Source organism: Balaenoptera physalus (genome assembly GCF_965194825.1).
Source record: "Balaenoptera physalus genome assembly, chromosome: 10".
Taxonomy (NCBI): Eukaryota; Metazoa; Chordata; class Mammalia; order Artiodactyla; family Balaenopteridae; genus Balaenoptera; species Balaenoptera physalus.
The window spans coordinates 15,650,277-15,668,576 of record NC_138889.1 but is presented as its reverse complement, the minus strand read 5'-3'; the positions used below and the strand labels follow the sequence as shown (position 1 = coordinate 15,668,576).

The window sequence follows — 18,300 nt, the reverse complement described above, 5'->3', positions numbered from 1 at the left end:
GCCCAGCGCAGATGCTGGAGCTGGAGCCTCTGAATGGCAGGGGCGCGGGAGCTCTGCAGACCCAAAGGCCACTTAGGTGCCGCCTCACCTGGCACCTCCAGCCCCCCGCAGGCCCAAGGCCAGAGCTACTTGCTTCTCCCGTTGGAGAGGATTTTGCCCCTCGGGCCGTCCTGCCGTCTTCTGGGTCTTTCTCCACCCCCACCCCCATCTGCCCCTTCCCTATCAAATAGCTTGGGCTTCATTTATTAATGCCCGGCTTCTGTAAGGGGGATGGGAGAGTCCATCAGGTATTTGCTAGGGGGCCTCGACTCCTGGGGAATGGGCTGCTCTGGAAGAGGTCTCCAGAAAGGGGGTGGGAGGTGTGTGTGGACAAAGCTGGGCAGGAGTGTGGCAGCAGCTCCAGCCTGTGTTTCCTCGCCCGACAAAATGGAAAGGGGTGGCGGGTGGAGAGGGAACTAGCCAGAGAGAAAGCTGCCGCTCCTCACCTTATGTATTTTTAATATTAATGTAATTAAAGCTGCGAGCCGAGCCAGCCTGCGGGGCGAAGGGAAGCAGGAAGAGCCTGGGGAGAGGGAGACTGCGTGTGGGGGGCCCGGGTGAACAGGAGGCAGGCTTCTTGCTCCGCGGACGGGGTATGAGAGGGTGCTGTGCAGGGTCAAGGGGTTAATCAACCTAGACCAGCCTTGGTGTGTCACCCCGTGGACCCCGTTGGGTCAGAGAAACTCAACTACTTTGTCCACGATTCAGGGGCCAGCCCTCGCCCCGCACCTCAGCAGCATCTTGGCCTTCAGTCTGGCTTTGACCGGGCGGTACTTACAAATAAAATAGGGTCACCCTCCTCCCCCAAAGCCACAAGATACTGCAGTCAGCTCCGGTAGGTTGCAGACTCCAGACCCCTGGGGCGTCGGCAAGGAAGGACCGGACCCGTCCGGGAGCGCCAACCCTCTGCTGGATTGCCCTTCCCCCATCGCCTAGGGGTCAAGAGTTGCAGCTGGGCCAGGGCAGCCGTCTGGGCAAAGGGGGTAGAGGCCGTCCCCCAGGGCGCGAAGGAGAAAAGTTAGAGGGCTGCACAGGTAAAGCTGAGCTCGTAAGAGCGTGTGTGCTCCTCAGCGCAAGGGCGCCGAGTTCGGCCGCCTCATCTCCCGCCATCTGTGCGCCCGGGGGCACGTCCTCTGCGATCGCCTGGAAGCCCGATAGCCGGGGACTGCCTGATCCCGACTCGGTGCCCAGGTGACTCTGGTTGGAAATGTCTGACCGCTTCCAACCCCCAATCCCGGCTACCTCGAGGATCAGGTGCGCAGCGCCCCAGCAGCAGGTCTGGACATGCCGGACACCTGGACCCACCCTTAGCAACGCCTTCTCTCCGGGGAAAGCGACACGCCCCCCCCCAACCCAAGACTCGTCCCCATGTCCGCTGACCAGGAACCGAAGCGTAGACTCTCGCACCTTGGGGCGCGCTGCCCGAGGTGGCCAGGCGGCGCAGCCAAGCCGGGGCTAGTGCCCGGGGCAGGGGGTGAGGTGGGGCTGGACGAAGGCGACCTCTAGGTTTGGGGAACAAACTTGCTATCATAGAGACCCCAGGTCTCGGGACCCCCGGCTCTCCACGCCCTGCATCCAGCCAGGGCGCGGATAAGCGCGGTGCGGTGCGGTGCGGTGCAGGGGGTCCGGGGCGGCGGAGGGGCGCGCAGTGGCAGAGTGGGAGTAAGCCGCGGCCCGGTTCCGCCAGGACTCCCAGGTGAACAGTCATGGCCTAAGGAACCCTCGACTCGGAGGGCACCCCGGGGTCCCAGCGCCACCCAGCCGCAGGCAGCGGGCAAGGGGCTGGGGGAGGGGTCCGGGCAGAGCGGCGGCCCGGCAACAAGCGGGGAGATGAGGGGCTGTCTCACCACCTCCCAGCCGGGCGCGCCCCAAAAAGGCAGGCGCGGGTGGCTGGCGGGGCGCTCCAGGGCGGACTCTCACCTGGCCGCTCCCCGGGTGCCTGCCCCTCCCCCGCTGCGCCCCATCCGGGGCCCCGCGCCGGGGTCCGTCCCCCCCCCCCAGCCCCCGCCCCGGGCACCTGGAGCCCGCCGGGCACTCCGCCTCACCGCCAGCCTCGCGCACCGCGGCCCCGCCGCCTCCGCCGCCCTGCCGCCCGCGCGGGTCTCACCTTTGTGTAAAGAGTCCAGGAGCAGGAGGAAAGTTACCAGCCACATGCCATAAAGAGGCCCTATTCTCCGGGGAGGTGGTCCTGTGGCCGGCCGTGCGGCAGCGCCTCTCCCCCGCTCAGCGCGCTCCCAGCCGCCCGCACTCCGCGCCCCGCTCTCTCTGCTCCTCAGCCCAGCGCTCGGCGGCGGCGGCGGCGGCGGCTCCTCCCTCCTCGGCTCCCTGGCTCCTGTCATCCGCGGGGCTGGGCTAGGCGCCGCTCTCCCCGCCCCCCCCGCCCCCCCCGCGACACCCCGGCCGGGGAGCGCCGCGCGAGCCCCGAGCCCACACGGCCCGCAGCCCCACAAGCCCAGGCACAGGGGCGGGGGCCCGGGCCGTACGGCCCGGACCGGGGTTCGCTGAGAGGCGAGGGGTCCCCGCCACCCACCGGCTCCTAGCCTGCGGTCGCACACAGGCGTGTGTCATACATGTGCCAAGAGACCGCCCTGCTCGGGCCAAGGGCGCCCCGTGTCTCCTGGGCCAGTCACCTGGGGCCAAGGCAGCCTGCCTCTTTCCGACTCAGTTTACCCCCTGGGATGGGGGAGCATGGATGCTGGGAGTAAAAGCCAGACTGAGACCCTTTGGTGCCGGCCCGGGTCACTCCCCACCTCCAAGCTGAAAGCTGCCTGCCCTTCCAACCCCTAGTTGCCTGGGCAAGCCTGCCTCGTGGGAAGCCCCAGCTGAAGCCAGCCACCCCACCACTCTGTGGGAATTTTCCTCACACTGGGCACATTGTGATTACTCAGACATTATTTTCAATAAATATTTAATGTCAGCTGTATCTCGTGTATCTTCCTCCTTCATCCTCATCTGTCCCCCCCTACCCCACGGCTTTGTCACTAAGCAGAAATTGGTTTATTCCTTATGTCAATCTGCATAAAGTCGTCATAGAATTGAATAGGGCTGGAGTGAGGTATCTTCTCAGTTACAAAATGAATGTTGAGCACCTGCTGTGTGCCAGGCAGCAGGTTAGGCGCGGGGGCCCAAGGCATTTACTCTTTAAAATATGTTAACATATACATGATATAAAATTTACCATTTTAACTGTATTTAAGTGTACTCTTCAGTGGCATTTAGTACATTCGCAGTTTTGTGCAACCATCACCACTATCCATTTCCAGAACTTTTCGTCATCCAAACAGAAACTCTGTACCCATTAAACAATAACTCCCTATTCCCCAGCTCCTGGTAACCACTAATTTACTTTTCTGTCTCTATGAATTTGCCTCTTTTGGGTACTTCACTGAAGTGGAATCATACTATATTTGTCCTTTTGTGTCTGGCTTCTTTCACTTAGCATAGTGTCTTCAACGTTCATCCATGTTGTAACGTGTCAGAATTGTATTCCTTTTCATAGCTGAATAATATCCATCGTATGTATAGACCACATTTTGTTTATTCATTTGTCAGTGGACACTTGGGTTGCTTCCACCTTTTGGTGATTGTGAATAATGCTGCCATGAACATGGGTGTACAAGTATCTCTTCGAGACCCTGCTTTCAACTCTCTGGGGAGTGGTAATTGCTGGATCATATGGTAATTCTATTTTTAACTTTTTGAGGAACTGCCAGGTGCATTTACTTTTTTGTATAGTACTTTCAGAGTTTAAAGGGCTCTCACCTGCAATTGCTCCGTGTAATCCTCACAATATCCTTTGAAGCTTTATCACTCCCCACTAAAACAGGTGAGAAAAGTGAGGCTTAGCTTGTTCAAGGTCACCCAGTTTGTATCACAAGCAAGACCGGAACCCAGGTCTCCAGACTCCAGGGCAGCACTGCTTGCTCTGCACGGTGCTGCCTGCCTCGTGGCCCAGCTGCGTGATGTGAAGTCACCACTGCAAAGTGGATGCTTTTTCACTAGGTGTTCTGCCCTCTGTGAACACAGGCTTAGAACAGAGACATGGGGCAGACTGCAACAGGTGTTTGAGATGACCCAGCCCAGCCCTCTGCTTTACAGATGAGGAAGATGAGGCCCTGAACGGGGAGGCGATGGACCTGCCTGGGGTCAGGCAGGCAGCGACAGAGCCCAGCCGTCTCCAGTCTTCTGGCTGATAGCTTCCCTCACCACCGCCAGCCTACTGGGCTCATTCTTCCATCCTGTTCCTCCCCTTCTAAAGGAGATGGTCGCTGAGAGGAATCCAGTTATTTAAAACTAAGCCTATTGACCCAGGGCACCTGGTCAGGCCATGCCTAAAATAAGCTGCTAAGTCAGACAGGATGAAAGGGGCTGCTGTCTGTTGGGAGGGGACGGGCCCTGAATGGGCCTGGGGGTGTCAGCACAGCTGCTCGAGCCCCACATGCTGGAAGGAGAGAGGGGGACCCTCCGCTCTCCATTTACCTGAAGTACCTCCTCTAACCTGAGTGTCCCTTTTACGCTGGTTACACCTGAGGGCCTTTCAGGGACCACAACACTGTGTGTAGAGAGTCAGGTGTTATCCGAAGGGTGAGGTCATTCACTGTCTCCTGAAGAGGCCGAGTGGATGTGGGGAGCAGGGGTGGGCAGGTGAGGAGGGCAGACTCGGGAGTCTCTAGCACAAGGAGGTTCTCTCTGTATATAATATCATGGTTAAGAGCATGACTTCAGAGCCAGAGCTGAGATCTCAGCCCAACTCTGCCGTTTACTAGCTGTGCACTCTTGGGGAATTAATGTGTGCCGACCCCCGTTCCCTCACCTGTAAAGTGGGGACAGCCACAGCGTCTGCCTCGGAGAGCTGTTGTGACGATTAAATAAGACAAGCCCCGTGGCTAGCACGCAGTAAGCACAGTAAATGTATATATCACTAATGTTCTTGGCTTTTGCTCAGAGGACCTTGAACTATAGGGGCTGGGGGAGGGAATAGCTCAATGGGAGGGGATGTTGGGATGACATCCTGCAGTCCCTATGGCAACGAGGCCAGAATTCAGGAGTTGGGAATCCAGGAAGAGGCCCCAGAAACACGGAAAAAAGGTGTGCTTGAGGCTGGAAGGGCATAGAGTGACTGTCAGCAAGGAAAGGACCTGAAAACAGACAGTCCATATGCTTTTTGTATTTTCCATTTCCTAGGTTTTGTTCCTGCTTAGTATTTAGGAAAATATCTTTGCAAGTGACAGTCTGGCTCAGATGTGTTCCGAAGTCCCCTCTTAACTGGAGTTGTACTTGGGCAGCTATGGCACAGTCAGCAACAATCACAGCAAGGGAACTCCAGGGAAGAGAGTGGGATGCTTGTTTCACCCACGCCCACGCCAAACCCTGATGCTCTCCTCCCACGGCTGACATTTTGGAGGGGCTAATTTTTTATTTTGATAAAAGGGACAATTCCTTCAAAGTCCCAACTTGGATGGAAGCCCTCACACCCACACACAAATATATGCACACCAATGTGAGAACAAACACAGTTGCCCAGGCAAACATCCATGTGTACAGGTAAACATAAATACTTAATGACAGGCACACCTGTGCTCAGATGCAATTTGAATACAATCCAAAAATCCTGCATTGACACCTTTGCATGTGCCCTAATACATTTGTTTAAAGCCTCAAACCTGTGGGGTTCATTTCCAGCAGGGACACACTGCTCATTTAAAAAGTGATTAATTTCAATAATTTGTTGCATCAGAATGCTGGGTGATGATGTGTGTGTGTTTTACCAATGCCGGTTGAAGCGGCTATATGAAGACACTGGGAGGTGAACCCTTTCCAATTCAGGTTAATCATGGATATTTGGGGGGTATTATTTTGCCATGTTACATTAGGACTAGAGCCATCATGAGAAACAACAGATGTTTTCATTGTTTAACTCAAACAACAGCTTATATATTTTGGATAATTTTCTTCAAAAACAAAGGCATATAATTATTTTAGCAAAGCCTTCTTATTGCTCTGAAATTCTGTAACAACTTCAGCATAAATATGGTTTTCATAAAAGGAATCAATACTGAACCAGGTCAATGGTAAAAACTTGACATTTGGGGTTATATAGCCAATTTGGGATTGACGTTTTTAGTACTAATTCATTGATTGGAGGAGAAAAAAACAAACAAGGATTTCCCCACCTTTTTTTCCAATTTGTAATTGATTTTAATGTTACATGAACAGTCCTGGACTACGATTCAGAAATCCTCGGTTCTAGCCTCATTTTTGCCACCTTAGCCAGCTGTGTGATCTTGGAGAAGTCACTTTATCTTTCTGGGCCTCAGTTTTGTCACCTATGCACATTCTCTAATGCAGGCAAAGAGACAGAAATACGTATTTTCATGCACTGATACTCAGAAGCAAACAAAAAACACACAAAATAAACAGTTTTTACTTCAAATGCATGCACGTATATCTAAAATACTTCCGTCTTCTTGAGATGAGGTGAATCATTGCAATTAATAGGCTATGGTGCCTATATAAAAAGGTGGTACGTGTCATTAAATTACCCGGGCATTCCTTAAACCAAAATTGTATATGCTTAGCTCCGAGGATGTCTAGGTACATTTTGCCACTTACCCTCTCAACATTTCGGATTCTAGTATCATGGTCCTAAGCTCACGGAACAAAGGGCCCCAGTCCCTGAGGCTCCTTCCCGACAGATGGCGTCTCTGGGGTTCCATGGCCCTTGTTCAAGCCACTGTCTCAGGAGGGTTGGTCAGGGGCTGCAGAAGCCCCCTCAATAATCATGGCCTCTCTCCCGCAGTCCCCTCTCTGCTCCCAACTCTGAAACTGGCTGAGAAGCCAACCCAGAGAGGTTCCATGAAGCCGGAATTCCGTGCAGCTGAAGCTCATTGCCAGGTCTCTCTCAGGGGTGGCGGCGGGGGAGGTGGGCGGAATCCAAACTAAGAGAAAGAAAAACAGGAACATTCCATAAGTGGGAGCTCACTTTGCTGGCTTCCCGGGTTATCCTGCAGTTCTTCTGACCCACGAGGCACTCACAAATGTGTTCGTCACATTGTATTTAAGCATCTTCTCTCCTGGAAAGCCTGGATGCTATGTTTTTCACTCCTTCTTTCTCAAGTACCCGGTGCCCCTTCTCTACCTGCGTAAGCCTCCTCGTGCAGCAAGGCCTGGTCAGGCACCCCCAGCTTTCCCGGACCAGCCTGGACCAGCCCTCCTCTGGTCCCTACCCGCCGCAGACATCTTCTTGGCCTGTGGCGCTCATCCCTTCATCCTGCATTGCGGCTGCTTATGCACACACCTGACTTGTCTCCTCTTCCAAACACTAGGCTCCACGCCCTTTCGGTTTGTACCTGCAGAGCCTAGCCTGATGCCTCCTCACACTAGGGGGCACTCAGTGCCGAGTTAGTGACGAGACAAGCTCATTCTTACAGGGTTGCAAATACCCGATTACAACTTCACGGGTCATGCCTTCCAGAGGCATGTGCTTTAACTGGAATCAAAGACTTAAGCTTTGCCCTTCTCATATGAGAGTTTCTGGCCTGGAAGGGTGAGTCCCGGAGCTGCAGGAGCACTGACCCTAAAGCCGGAGTCTCAGCAGATGCCCGCTCAGCCGGCATCACCATCATCTTCCTCAGGACTTTTGGGATCCAAAGGCTTCACATTTTCTTTCATTTCAGAACCTTGTCCAAAACAGACAGATCAGGCCAGAAGTGTTTTGTTCATTGTACAGATGAAGAAACTGAAACTCTAAGAGGTTTGTGACGTACCCAGAGGCAGATCTACCAGGAAACTAAGAGAACTTATGCTCCAGGGTCCTGTAGGGCCCCAGTAATAAGTTCACATAGTCAAATGGTATTGGTGATTTGGTAGAATACTACAGTTGATCTGCAATCAATTATGGCTTCTCTTCTTTTCTACTCTGATGTGCATTTGGGGTCCGGTGTGCATTTGGATCTGACTCAGGATCCCCCAAAGTGAGTGAGTGATGGATCCATTCGATTTGGGATTGGTGAGATATATTTATGCGTAGAGAATGGTTAGCACTACTGTGTAGCCATCCCAGTGTAGGGAATGGCTGCAGGAATGTGACCACCCATTGGGCCAATTCACTTGGCTTTGTGACACGAAGTTGCAGGGCCCAAGTTGTATCACAGCATGATTATGGCCTGAGGTGCCTGCACTTAGAGATGTGTGTCGTGGAAGAGAAACCAGGTTGGAAATGTATGGAGCCAGGAGCTGGTGTGTAAAATTGTGAGCAGAAGAAATGTTAAAAAAATTTTTTTAAGGCATTATAGAGGTGTGTCAGGCAGTGAGTTCACCCAAATATTGTTATTTGTCCAGATTGTGTGATACCTGTGGTATTTGTCAGTTTTTTCAGAATTTGTGATTTGTGGCAATTTCTTTTTAGCATCCTAAATAATCATGTTTGCACCTCATTTTGTATTTATAGTTGTGTATTGGTTTCCTTAAGGAGGTCCCTTCGAATGGTCTAAGCTTCAGGTCCGACAAAACCTGAGTCCATCCCAGGGACTTGTCCTGGGTCAGACCACGGAGGCTGAGCTGGGCCAAGAACCAGGTTTCCTGGATTCTGGTCCAGGGCTCTTCCCACCACAGTCCCTTGCCTCAGAGTGTCACACAATGTGTCATTTATGTGCTTGTACAGTACTGCACACACAGAGGATGCTTAAAAACGCCACAGCCCCTGAAGAGATTGTCCTCCATAGTGAAGGGGAGGTCAAGGTCTGGCCCATGGAATTGGCCTTGACTTGGATGCTCAAAGCCCTCTTCCGAGGAAATCTGGCCACTTCAGTCCACAAGCCAGAGGATCTCAGGGGTGGAAGACAGCTTAGAGTCCCCCCTCTACACCCTTTCTGTGGGACAACGCCCCTCCCATCACTGGGACGGAGTCACCAGCATGAAGGACTGAGATGCCCCTCAAAGCCCAAGGGTTGTGGAAGACACCAGGAAGCCCCTCCAGCCACGCTGAGCAGAGAATGTCCACCTGCCGGGGGGCAAAACCACAGAGCCAGAGTGCCACAGTGGCGGGTGGAATGCTGTTTGGGATTGCCAAGGGAATGGGGGACACTGTGTAGGAACGGTGGGGGGGTACCAGCCCAACAGCCATAGACTAGGCGAGGAGGCCGGCCGGCGCCTTAGAGCCCACCTGAACGGCCCCATCTCACACCCCCCAGCTCTCTCCACCCCACCAGATAGGTGCTAACAGTCCCTGGTTAAATGCTGCCAGGGACGAGGGGCTCCCTGCCCACACAGAAGTTCATCCTAATTTCACTCTCTGTGATCACGTACACACTCTTTTCTTTACGGAGCCCAATCTGCCTTAGCCCGCCAGAGCTCACGGGACCCGCCAGATGACAGCTTTTCAAATATCTTACAACAGCCACCATAGCGCAGCCCTCCTACAAGCCTTCCTTTTGCCAGGCTAAATATCGCAGTTCTGTCAACCTCTCCTTTTCCAACATAATTTCCAGACCCTTCCCTCTCCTGGTTTCCCCTTTTGCACATATTTAACTTTAATAGCATCTCTCTTAAAAGCAGAATGGCCCCAACACTCCAGATGAGATCTGAACAGCTCTGAGAACAGGAACTGTCACCGCCTTGATAGGTATTCGACCTTCTCTGTGGCTCAAGATTTGATTGGCTTTTGGGGGCCAACACGCCAATAAAGCTGGGCCTCTTTCCCATGAACTGCTGCTGACCTGTGACCTTGATGTGGATTCTTGGGGACGGGGTCAGGGTGGGATGCTCAATTAGACACATTGCTTGTTGACCGACCGCTGGGAGAGGAAATGCTGCCTGGGTCAAATGGCATCGCTTACACCTGCTAAGACTCTCAACGACCCCTGAAGTCCTAGCTCAGCCCCAGTGAGGGGGGCAGACTCAGCTGAGAATGCAGGCACGAGGAGCGGGAAGCCCAATTTCAGACCACGTGGCATGAAAGCGTAGCATCTCTACCACACGTGATCGTATTAAACCCAGCTGAAAAGGCAAAAAGATCTTACACTGCATTTCCCAAGAGTTTCATGAGAAGAAAATAGGTGATATGCAAAAAGTGAGTTCTGGTCAAATAGGTTTGGAAAACACTGGAATAACCAGAGGTAAATAGGTTTCTTTTACTGTAAGGACATCCCAGAACCTTTAAAACACTATTGGGTGTTATGGATACAGTGTGAGGTATTTGGGAAGGTTTCCCACTTTTCCTTGTCTGAAACCTCTGTCCTTTCACTGGCCGCTGCCCACCCTCGACTCAGAGGAAGCACATGTTGTAGGTTTATTTACACTTTCAGCAAGTTTGTGCCCGGCCCCTATGCAAGGAGCTCCCAGCATCCCTGGAAACTCTAAGGCAGGTCCCTGCCCTGGGGAGCTTGTGCTCAGCGGGGAAGGAGACGTATAGAGGACAGCATGTGGAGGTCTGTATGCTGAGCCTAAAGGTCAGAGTGGGAAGGGGGCTGGAGGCCATCTCTTGGGAGCACCGTGTGTCACAGAGGAAGAGACGGTGGCCGTGCAGCTAAAGAACATCCAGGCCGTACAGCCTGAAGGTCAGTGGCAGTGCTTGGATGCAGGGCTCCTGAATCCCAGGCCTGCACTCCGTCTACCGTGACATTCATGGCCCAGGTCGTGTTGTCCTCTGTCCCCGGCCCACCGACTGGGTAGCCCTGCCCACCACTCCATCCTCAGTAGCCACAGGCTTGGGTTAAAAGACTTTTAAGATCCCACCTAGGGCTGAGATTCAATTAGTCTGTGAAGACAGCTGCTTAAGCTCAGAGAAAGGAGCGGTTAGGAAAAACCAAGGCAGGATGTGAGTGGGCCTGGCTGATGGGAAGAGCCTGAAGAGTCAAAGCTGGATGGAAATGGATGTACCAGGTGATGGGAGAAGGGCCTCCCTGTGGCGGGTTTCATGAACCTGGCTCTGTGGTGTGTGTCTGCCCATCTGAGATACCCATGCACCCGGCACGAGATGGTTCAGGGCTGTGTCTTCCAAGACTCATGGTTAGAACCTTGGAGCTGATCGAAATGGCCAATTGTTTGTCTGAATCAGCCAAAGTAGCTTTTTCTTTTGGCAAATTATAACCAGAGCCATGGACTCCTAATAACGATTTTTATCATTGAACCCTGCTGTGGTCCAGCACTATGCTAAGTACTTTAGATGCATAATCTCAGTTAACCCACCAAACAACCTATAAGGCTGGCATAATTATTATCATCCCCATTTTATAGATAGTGAAACTGAGACACGGGGAAATTAACACAGCTAGTAAGCGTCAAATGCCCAACCAAGCCTTGAGCAGGGCTGGGTGATCTGACCACAGAGTTTTCTTTCTCTTTATTGCTGTCGCTGGTGGTTGGTAGTATCTCTGCTGTCACATTTTCAGAAAGGTTTTAATACAGAATATTTTCAAACATATCACAAGTAGAGAGAAGAGTATAACGAACTGCCAGGCACCCATCCTCTAGGGCCAGCAATTGTTGACTCGCGGCAATCTTGTCTTATCTGTATTCCCCTACCACCCTCCCTTCCCATCACCAAGGATTTTTGTAAGCAAATCTCATGCATTATATAAATCCATTCGTAGATCTTTTAGTGTGCGTCTCTAAAAGATAAGGCTGAATTCTTACTGTCAATCACTATACTTTATGCCATCCTGACTGAGAAGTAGCTCAGAGCAGGCACACCGCCCTCAACCCCCAGCACACACGTGCTGGGCTTCAGGCCAGTCACTGCCCAAAACAGCCGAGCTCATGGCAGTCTGGCCAAACAGCCTCCCTGAGCCTCCTCAGACGGTCTTACTGCAGCTGAAGCCCCTGCCATCAGTCTAGCTTGTCTGGAGCTGGGGAACACCAAGTCTTCTGCCTGGTGGGGTTGCTGCCACAAGGACAACAGTTCGGACCAGCCTGGACCTGACCCCCCAACTCTGGCCATGCCCCTAATCCCAGTTCCTATCTCAGGGCGATTTAGCATGCTCTCTTCTGCCTAGGAGAGAATGGCTCCCCACTCTGCTCAGTCTAAGAGCAAGAGGTAGGGAGGAGATGGAGCTGAACAAAGCACCTGGAATCAGAGGTTCACTGTGCCTCCCATGAACTCACTTTCCTCATCTGTAAAATGAGAACATAACACCTACCTCATACGGTGGCTGTGAATGTCCAAGGAGACAAGTTTTCCCCACTGGGGTTGGGCTACCGGAGGGTGCAGTACCTGACCTGGCCAGCAGGTGTCGCCCAAAGACTAGCACCTGTAACCTTGAGGAGGGGCGGGGTGAAGTGGGGCGGCAGCTGCTCCATTGAGAGGATTATCTTTCCATATTAGATCCGGTTGCACCTGGGGGAAGTGGAAGAAAGTTCAGCCTGTGGGATTTCTCCTTAGAAAAGTCAGGTCTGGGGACTTCCCTGGTGGTCCAGTGGCAAAGAATCCGCCTTCCAATGCTGGGGATACGGGTTCAATCCCTGGTCGGGGAACTAAAACCCCACATGCCGCAGGTCAGCTAAGCCCGCGTGCCACAACTACTGAGCCCACGCGTCTCAACTAGAGCCCGTGTGGCGCAAACGACAGAGCCCACGCACTCTGGACCTCGCGCACCACAACTGGAGAGGAAAAAACCCGCATGCCACAACTAGAGAGAAGCCTGTGCACCACAACGAAAGATCCCGCACACCGCAACTAAGACCTGACACAGCCACAAAAGAAAGAAAGAAAGAAAGGTCAGGTCTGTCTCTACCCGGAGTTAAAAAGTGGATCTGTGCAGCCTTCAAAGCATGCTCACAGGAAGACCCCACAGCAAGACAGGCATCAATACCTCCATTTTACAGATGAGGAAATCGAGGCTGCCAAGAAGCAAGTGACTTGCTAAAGGTTAAGCAGCCACTAAATGCAGAGCTCGGACTCCAGCTCAAGTCTTCTGCTTCCATATTCTAGCACTCTGCTGAGGCACGTCCTCAGAGGCCAAGCCTTTGAGGGGACTTGGGACTGGCTGGAAAAAGTGTAAAAGGTACAGGTGCTCCCAAAGCCCCTGGCCTGTGATATGCTGTCCTCTGAGAGCATCTCCCCTCTCTGGGGCTCAGATTCCACTCTTCAGCAAAGCACTGAACTAGATCAATGGTTCCCAAATTCAACTAATCAAATGCACATACGCACGCACACGCACACACGCTCACTCACGATGGGGACAGGGAGACAGACAGAAAGAGAGATTCCAGATTACAGAAGCAGGGATCTGTATTCTACATAGCCCAGGTAATTTGAAGGTAAGCAGCTCAGCATGGGTCTTAGGACTGGCATTTGGGAAACACCAGACTAGAAGATCTTCTATGGGTTTATGTTCTGTAGTTTGATAAACAATTTCCACTCAAGCTTGTCAAAATACCTAACACAGTGCCCAGCACATACTTGATATTTAAATATTCAATATATATTTTGCTGAAGTATACTGAAAAGCATGCAATCGAACACCCAACCCAATGAAAACCTTGGTTGACATTGCTTCATCCCACAATTAAAACCCACTTTGCAAACTCTTCTACACTGTTGGTGGGAATGTAGATTGGTGCAGCCACTGTGGAGAACAGTATGGAAATTCCTTTAAAAATTAAAACTAGAATTGCATATGATCCAGCAATCCCATTCCTGGGCATATATCCAGCAAAGATGAAAACTCTGATTCAAAAAGATACATGCACCCCAATGTTCATAGCAGCACTATTTACAACAGCCAAGACAAGGAAGCAACTTAATGTCCATCGACAGATGAATGGTTAAAGAAGATGTGGTACATATATACAATGGAATATTACTCAGCCATAAAAAAGAATGAAATAATGCCATTTGCAGCAACATGGATGGACCTAGAGGTTATCATACTATGTGAAGTAAGTCAGACAGAGAAAGACAAATATCATATGATATCATTTATATGTGGAATCTAAAAAAAGATACAAATGAACTTATTTACAAAACAGAAACAGACTCACAGACCTAGAAAACAAACTTATGGTTACCAAAGGGGGAGGGATAAATTAGGAGTTTGGGATTATCAGATATGCACTACTATATATAAAATAATTAAACAACAAGGACCTACTGTATAGGACAGGGAACTATATTCAATATCTTGTGTTAACCTATAATGGAAAAGAATCTGAAAAAGAATAGATATACATATATGTATAACTGAGTCACTTTGTCATACACCTGAAACTAACACAACATTGTAAATCAACTATATTTCAATTTAAAAAAAAAGAACGTAAAACTTTAAAAAATCCACGTGGCTTTTCCGTAGCGCTTTACGGCTTATAGATCTTGTTTACACACATGATCTCATTCAGTCTCTTTAATGGGCATTGTGATTCCCATTTTACAGATGAGGAAATTGAGGTTCAGAGACGCTAAGGGACTTGCCCACTGCTGCCCAGCTAGTCAGTGGCAGAGCCAAGCTCCAAACCCAAGTCTGTGTTGCCCCACCTCCAATGCCTCTTCCACTGCACTATTCCTGCTTTTGCTTGTTTTCACTGTGTGGTTTGATGGGAGGAAAACATCAGATCTAGAAGAGAATGAGTCTTCCAAAACTCCCTGGAGAGGGCAGTTTAAAAGCCCAGGAGCCCCCCTCCCTCTGCCTGGGCCCTGGCTCTGCCCTCCGGAGGGGACATCCCACTGCCTGCACCCTGTAGTCTCTGGTCGCCTGCAGATGCCTCCATTCCCAGGTCTCTGCACAGGGAATCTGGTTATCTGCCTCCCCCTAGCATCACGGGACGGGATGGGGGTGCCACAGGCTCAGATTCTCCACCACACTGGCTGCCCCTCACCCCAGGCCATGCCTCACAGTGAAGCTGGGATCTGGGCTCACTCCCTGCCCCAGCTTTGTCCATATGTCTGTGTGTCCTCTAAGAACCACTGGGAGCAACAGACAATGACCTCTGACCCAGCCCTCATTCTCAGCTGAGGGGGCCGAGGTCCAGAGAGGGGCCGGCAAAGTGGAGCCGCCCGTTCCCCTGGCCCCCAGATACTGGGTCCAGCCTCTTGCATCCTCCATGCAGTCAGCTCCCTACCACCTTGTCTGGCTCTTCCCCCGTTCCAACGCACACACGCACAAATGCACATACATGTACACGGACACTCACACACAATCTCTCACACACCCAACACACACAGAAAGTTTTTCCATAGACCCTTCCTGGTCCCAGCACAGCAGCCATAGACCACCCTCCACTGGTCTCAAGGAAGCGGGGGAGCCCATGGCCAAGCTGGCAGAGGGTCTGGGGGCAGGGCCTCCCAGGATGGGCCTGGCCAAGTCCCCACTGTGGCCCAAAGGGTGCTTAGGAGGGTCTGGGGCTGAGGGTGGACTCAGGAGCCCCTGCCTCCTGGCCGTGAACAGTGTCCTGAGAAGAATGCACTGGACGGTAAAGCATTATGGTCAAGGTCAAGGGCTGGGATGACTGCAGGGGTCCAGGGAAAGACAGCAGCATCCAGTGTCAGCACTGGGAGAACATTCGAGAAAGTAATCACGGCAGCCACTGGTCACCGAGGACTGGTCAGGAGCAGGAACTCCACGAGTCAGACATTGTTTCTCCATTTTGGGAAACTGAGGCTGAGGGGGGACTTGCCCACAGTCCCATAGTCCACAGTTGGCCAAGCCAGGGCTCACATCCGGGCTGGCTGATTCCAAAGCCTCTGATCTTAACTGTGATGCCAGGGACAAAATGCCAGCTGTCACTGGGATGGGCCCCTGGTAGCCCCCTCCCCGTCCACGCTCCATGAGCGCTGCCCAGCAGACACACTACCCAGCCACCTGCCCAGACTGCAACGCCCAGCAGCTCTCCCTGTCCCCTGAGAAGCAGGGAAGTGGTAGGTCCAGCTGTGGGTAATCACTCATTCATTCCTCTGGTCAGCCAGTCATGTGCTCAGTCAACAGCAAACATCTATTGAGCACATACTCGGATGGGCGAGGCACTGGGGATTGGTGGGTAACCATCAGACGCCACCCCCGCCCTCACGTGGCTTGTAGGCCGTGCAGACAGACATAAAGGGATGGTCAGAATGCCAGGAGTTACGGGGTCCCCAGCAGGTCCCCTCGGAGGAGGGGTCAGGAAGGGTCTAGGAGTAGCCGAGGCCCAGCGGGGCTCATCCTACTCATGCTCGGGCGGGCGTCTGAGGGCTGAGGCCACGCCCTGATGATGTGACCCACTGCGTCAGGAGCAGATGGTCCACGGACATGAGACCTGAAATATTACTTACTTCGGCAGGGGTGGTGGGCACTCAGCTCCCGTGCAGGCTGGGTTGGCACAGCTGTGTTACTGATTGATAGGCCTTTCAGGAAACAAAGGCCACGAGAGAATTCAACACGCTCCTGGCTCTGGGCCAGGCTAGCCTCATCTCCTTTGCTTTGTCAAGTGTGTCTTTTTGTCTGCCTTCATTACTTGCTGGGTGCTTCTGTTTTAACTACTAGGAGGGAGCAAGTGTATATTTGTGTGTGTGTGTGTGCACGCGCGCACGCGTACACCCAGCCTCCCTGAGCGCTGCTCTTCTGGGGGCAGGAGGTAACGAGGGGACCAGCTACAGGGCCCCACTTATCCCTTCCCAGAACCCCTTGACTTTGAAGCCAACGCCTGGAATTTTTGTCTTGTGTTTGCTTTTCCCAAAGCCAAGTCCAGAGGCAGCTGAGGGCCGTCACACGGTCCCACAGTGGGCTGAAGGCAAAGCTGGCAGTGAGGCCAGTTCCCCACCGTCCCCAGCACAGACGGCACTGAGCTGCAGGCGAGGTTCTGGGGCCTCGAGCTGCTGCCCCAGCCTGGAATTGCCCCTCTTCTACGCCCACTCCGCCACCTCACCTGGGGAATTCCCCTTGGTGACGCCAAGGAAGGCCTTCAGGGAAGCAACAGAGAATTTCTTGAAAAGGGAACCGAGTTTAAGAGCTCTGGAGACCAGCAGCAGCCAGGAGTGCCCCAGGGCCTGGGGAGGGGGGCTGGGGGATCACGCAGGTTCAGGGCAGGCAGCCTCATAAGCCCCCAAAATAAGCTGCTGAATCAGAGCCTGGGGAGCCGCCACCCCACGTGCAGCGGGTTCGAGTGCCTTTCAGGTAGGAGGCCCTTCCATACCTGGGAAAACCCCTCACCCTGGTTTCTGCAGCCGCCTCCTTAGGTCCCCCCAACCCCCAGTGTCAAGCTGAGGTCATGGGCACCAAAGTCCCAAGTTCTAAACAGGATCTCTTCCCAAGCCCTCAGTCACTCAACTGCAGACGACATTGAGTGTCCCCAGTGTGGGAGGGGGACACCGAGGCCAAGGGGAGGGTTTCCTCTAAGGCTGGGTCCCTCGGGCGCCACGCTGGCTCTCCCAGCCCAGCCCCGGGCTCCGCGCTGCCCTCCCAAGGCCCTGGAGTGGGGCTGCTGTGAGCCTGGCCCCAAGCCCAGGCCCGATCCATCTTCTCAGCCAGAGACTCACTGCGACGACAGGACAAGGCCGGGCGGCCACGGCATTGGCCTCTGATCTCCCCTGGCCAAGTGTTCGTCGGGAGGACGATGAAGAATGAACGCCTGGCAAGGAGCGGGTCACTGCCGCCCGGAGGCCCTACTGAATTGCAGTTCAGACCTCAGCTGCCTGGGGCCGCGGATCAACAGGGAGGCCATTAATCTCTCCGGCAGGGATGAGAGCGGGGAGGGCCTGGGGGAAGACTCAGCACCCACCTCTGCCCTGGGCCCCTCTTCAGCTCAGCACGCCCACTCCCTTCGGCGAGATAGGACCAGTGGGGTTGCTGGGGGGGGCGGGGCTGGTCTTGGGGCCTCCCTCTCCTTGCCCACCTCTCTCCAGGTCCTGCTCATGACGCTGATTAACTCAAACTATGTGGGTGGAGGTCTCATGATCACCCTAAGGTGAGGAAGATGTGCAGATCACAGAGGGTCTCTCCCTTCCAGGAGGAGTGAGGAGGGCTCCAGATCCCACAGCCAAGAATTATCCCAGAGCAGGGCAAGTGATACACCTGAGGGGTGTGCAGACAGAATGAGAAGAGCTCAGGGCTTTCCTGGGAAACCAGAGCCCCTGGCAGACCGGGAGCCCCCTCCTCCCAGCAAAGGTTCCACCAGCCCTTAGACTGAGTTGAAAACCTGTTTGAAAGGGATTTGGAGTAAGACACATGCTCCTTCTGGTGGTGGCAAAGGGAATTGCATCCCCTCAGACTAAGGCTGCTTTTGTTGCTGTTGGGTGATTAGAAGTAATTCATTCAATCACTTCCCAGCCTTGGTTGTTATTTGTGACTTAAT

The 18,300-nt window shown here is 53.1% G+C and overlaps 1 protein-coding gene and 1 long non-coding RNA gene across 2 annotated transcripts in view; both read right to left on the bottom strand.

Moving 5' to 3' along the window:
• The window catches only part of DSCAML1 (DS cell adhesion molecule like 1), a 346,512-nt gene extending 344,210 nt beyond the window's left edge, over positions 1 to 2,302 (bottom strand). The window contains exon 1 of the mRNA XM_082410986.1: positions 2,147 to 2,302. Coding sequence (XP_082267112.1) covers positions 2,147 to 2,192 — 46 coding nt within the window. The 5' untranslated portion in view covers positions 2,193 to 2,302. The remainder of the gene's footprint in view (positions 1 to 2,146) is intronic.
• Positions 2,303 to 6,442: 4,140 nt separating this feature from the next.
• Positions 6,443 to 17,834, bottom strand: LOC309637110. Its single transcript, XR_014250398.1, has 3 exons — positions 17,486 to 17,834; positions 12,177 to 12,373; positions 6,443 to 6,977 (listed from the first exon to the last, which is right to left on the bottom strand). It is a non-coding gene; the product is annotated as an uncharacterized lncRNA (long non-coding RNA).
• Between the last annotated feature and the right edge of the window lie 466 nt (positions 17,835 to 18,300).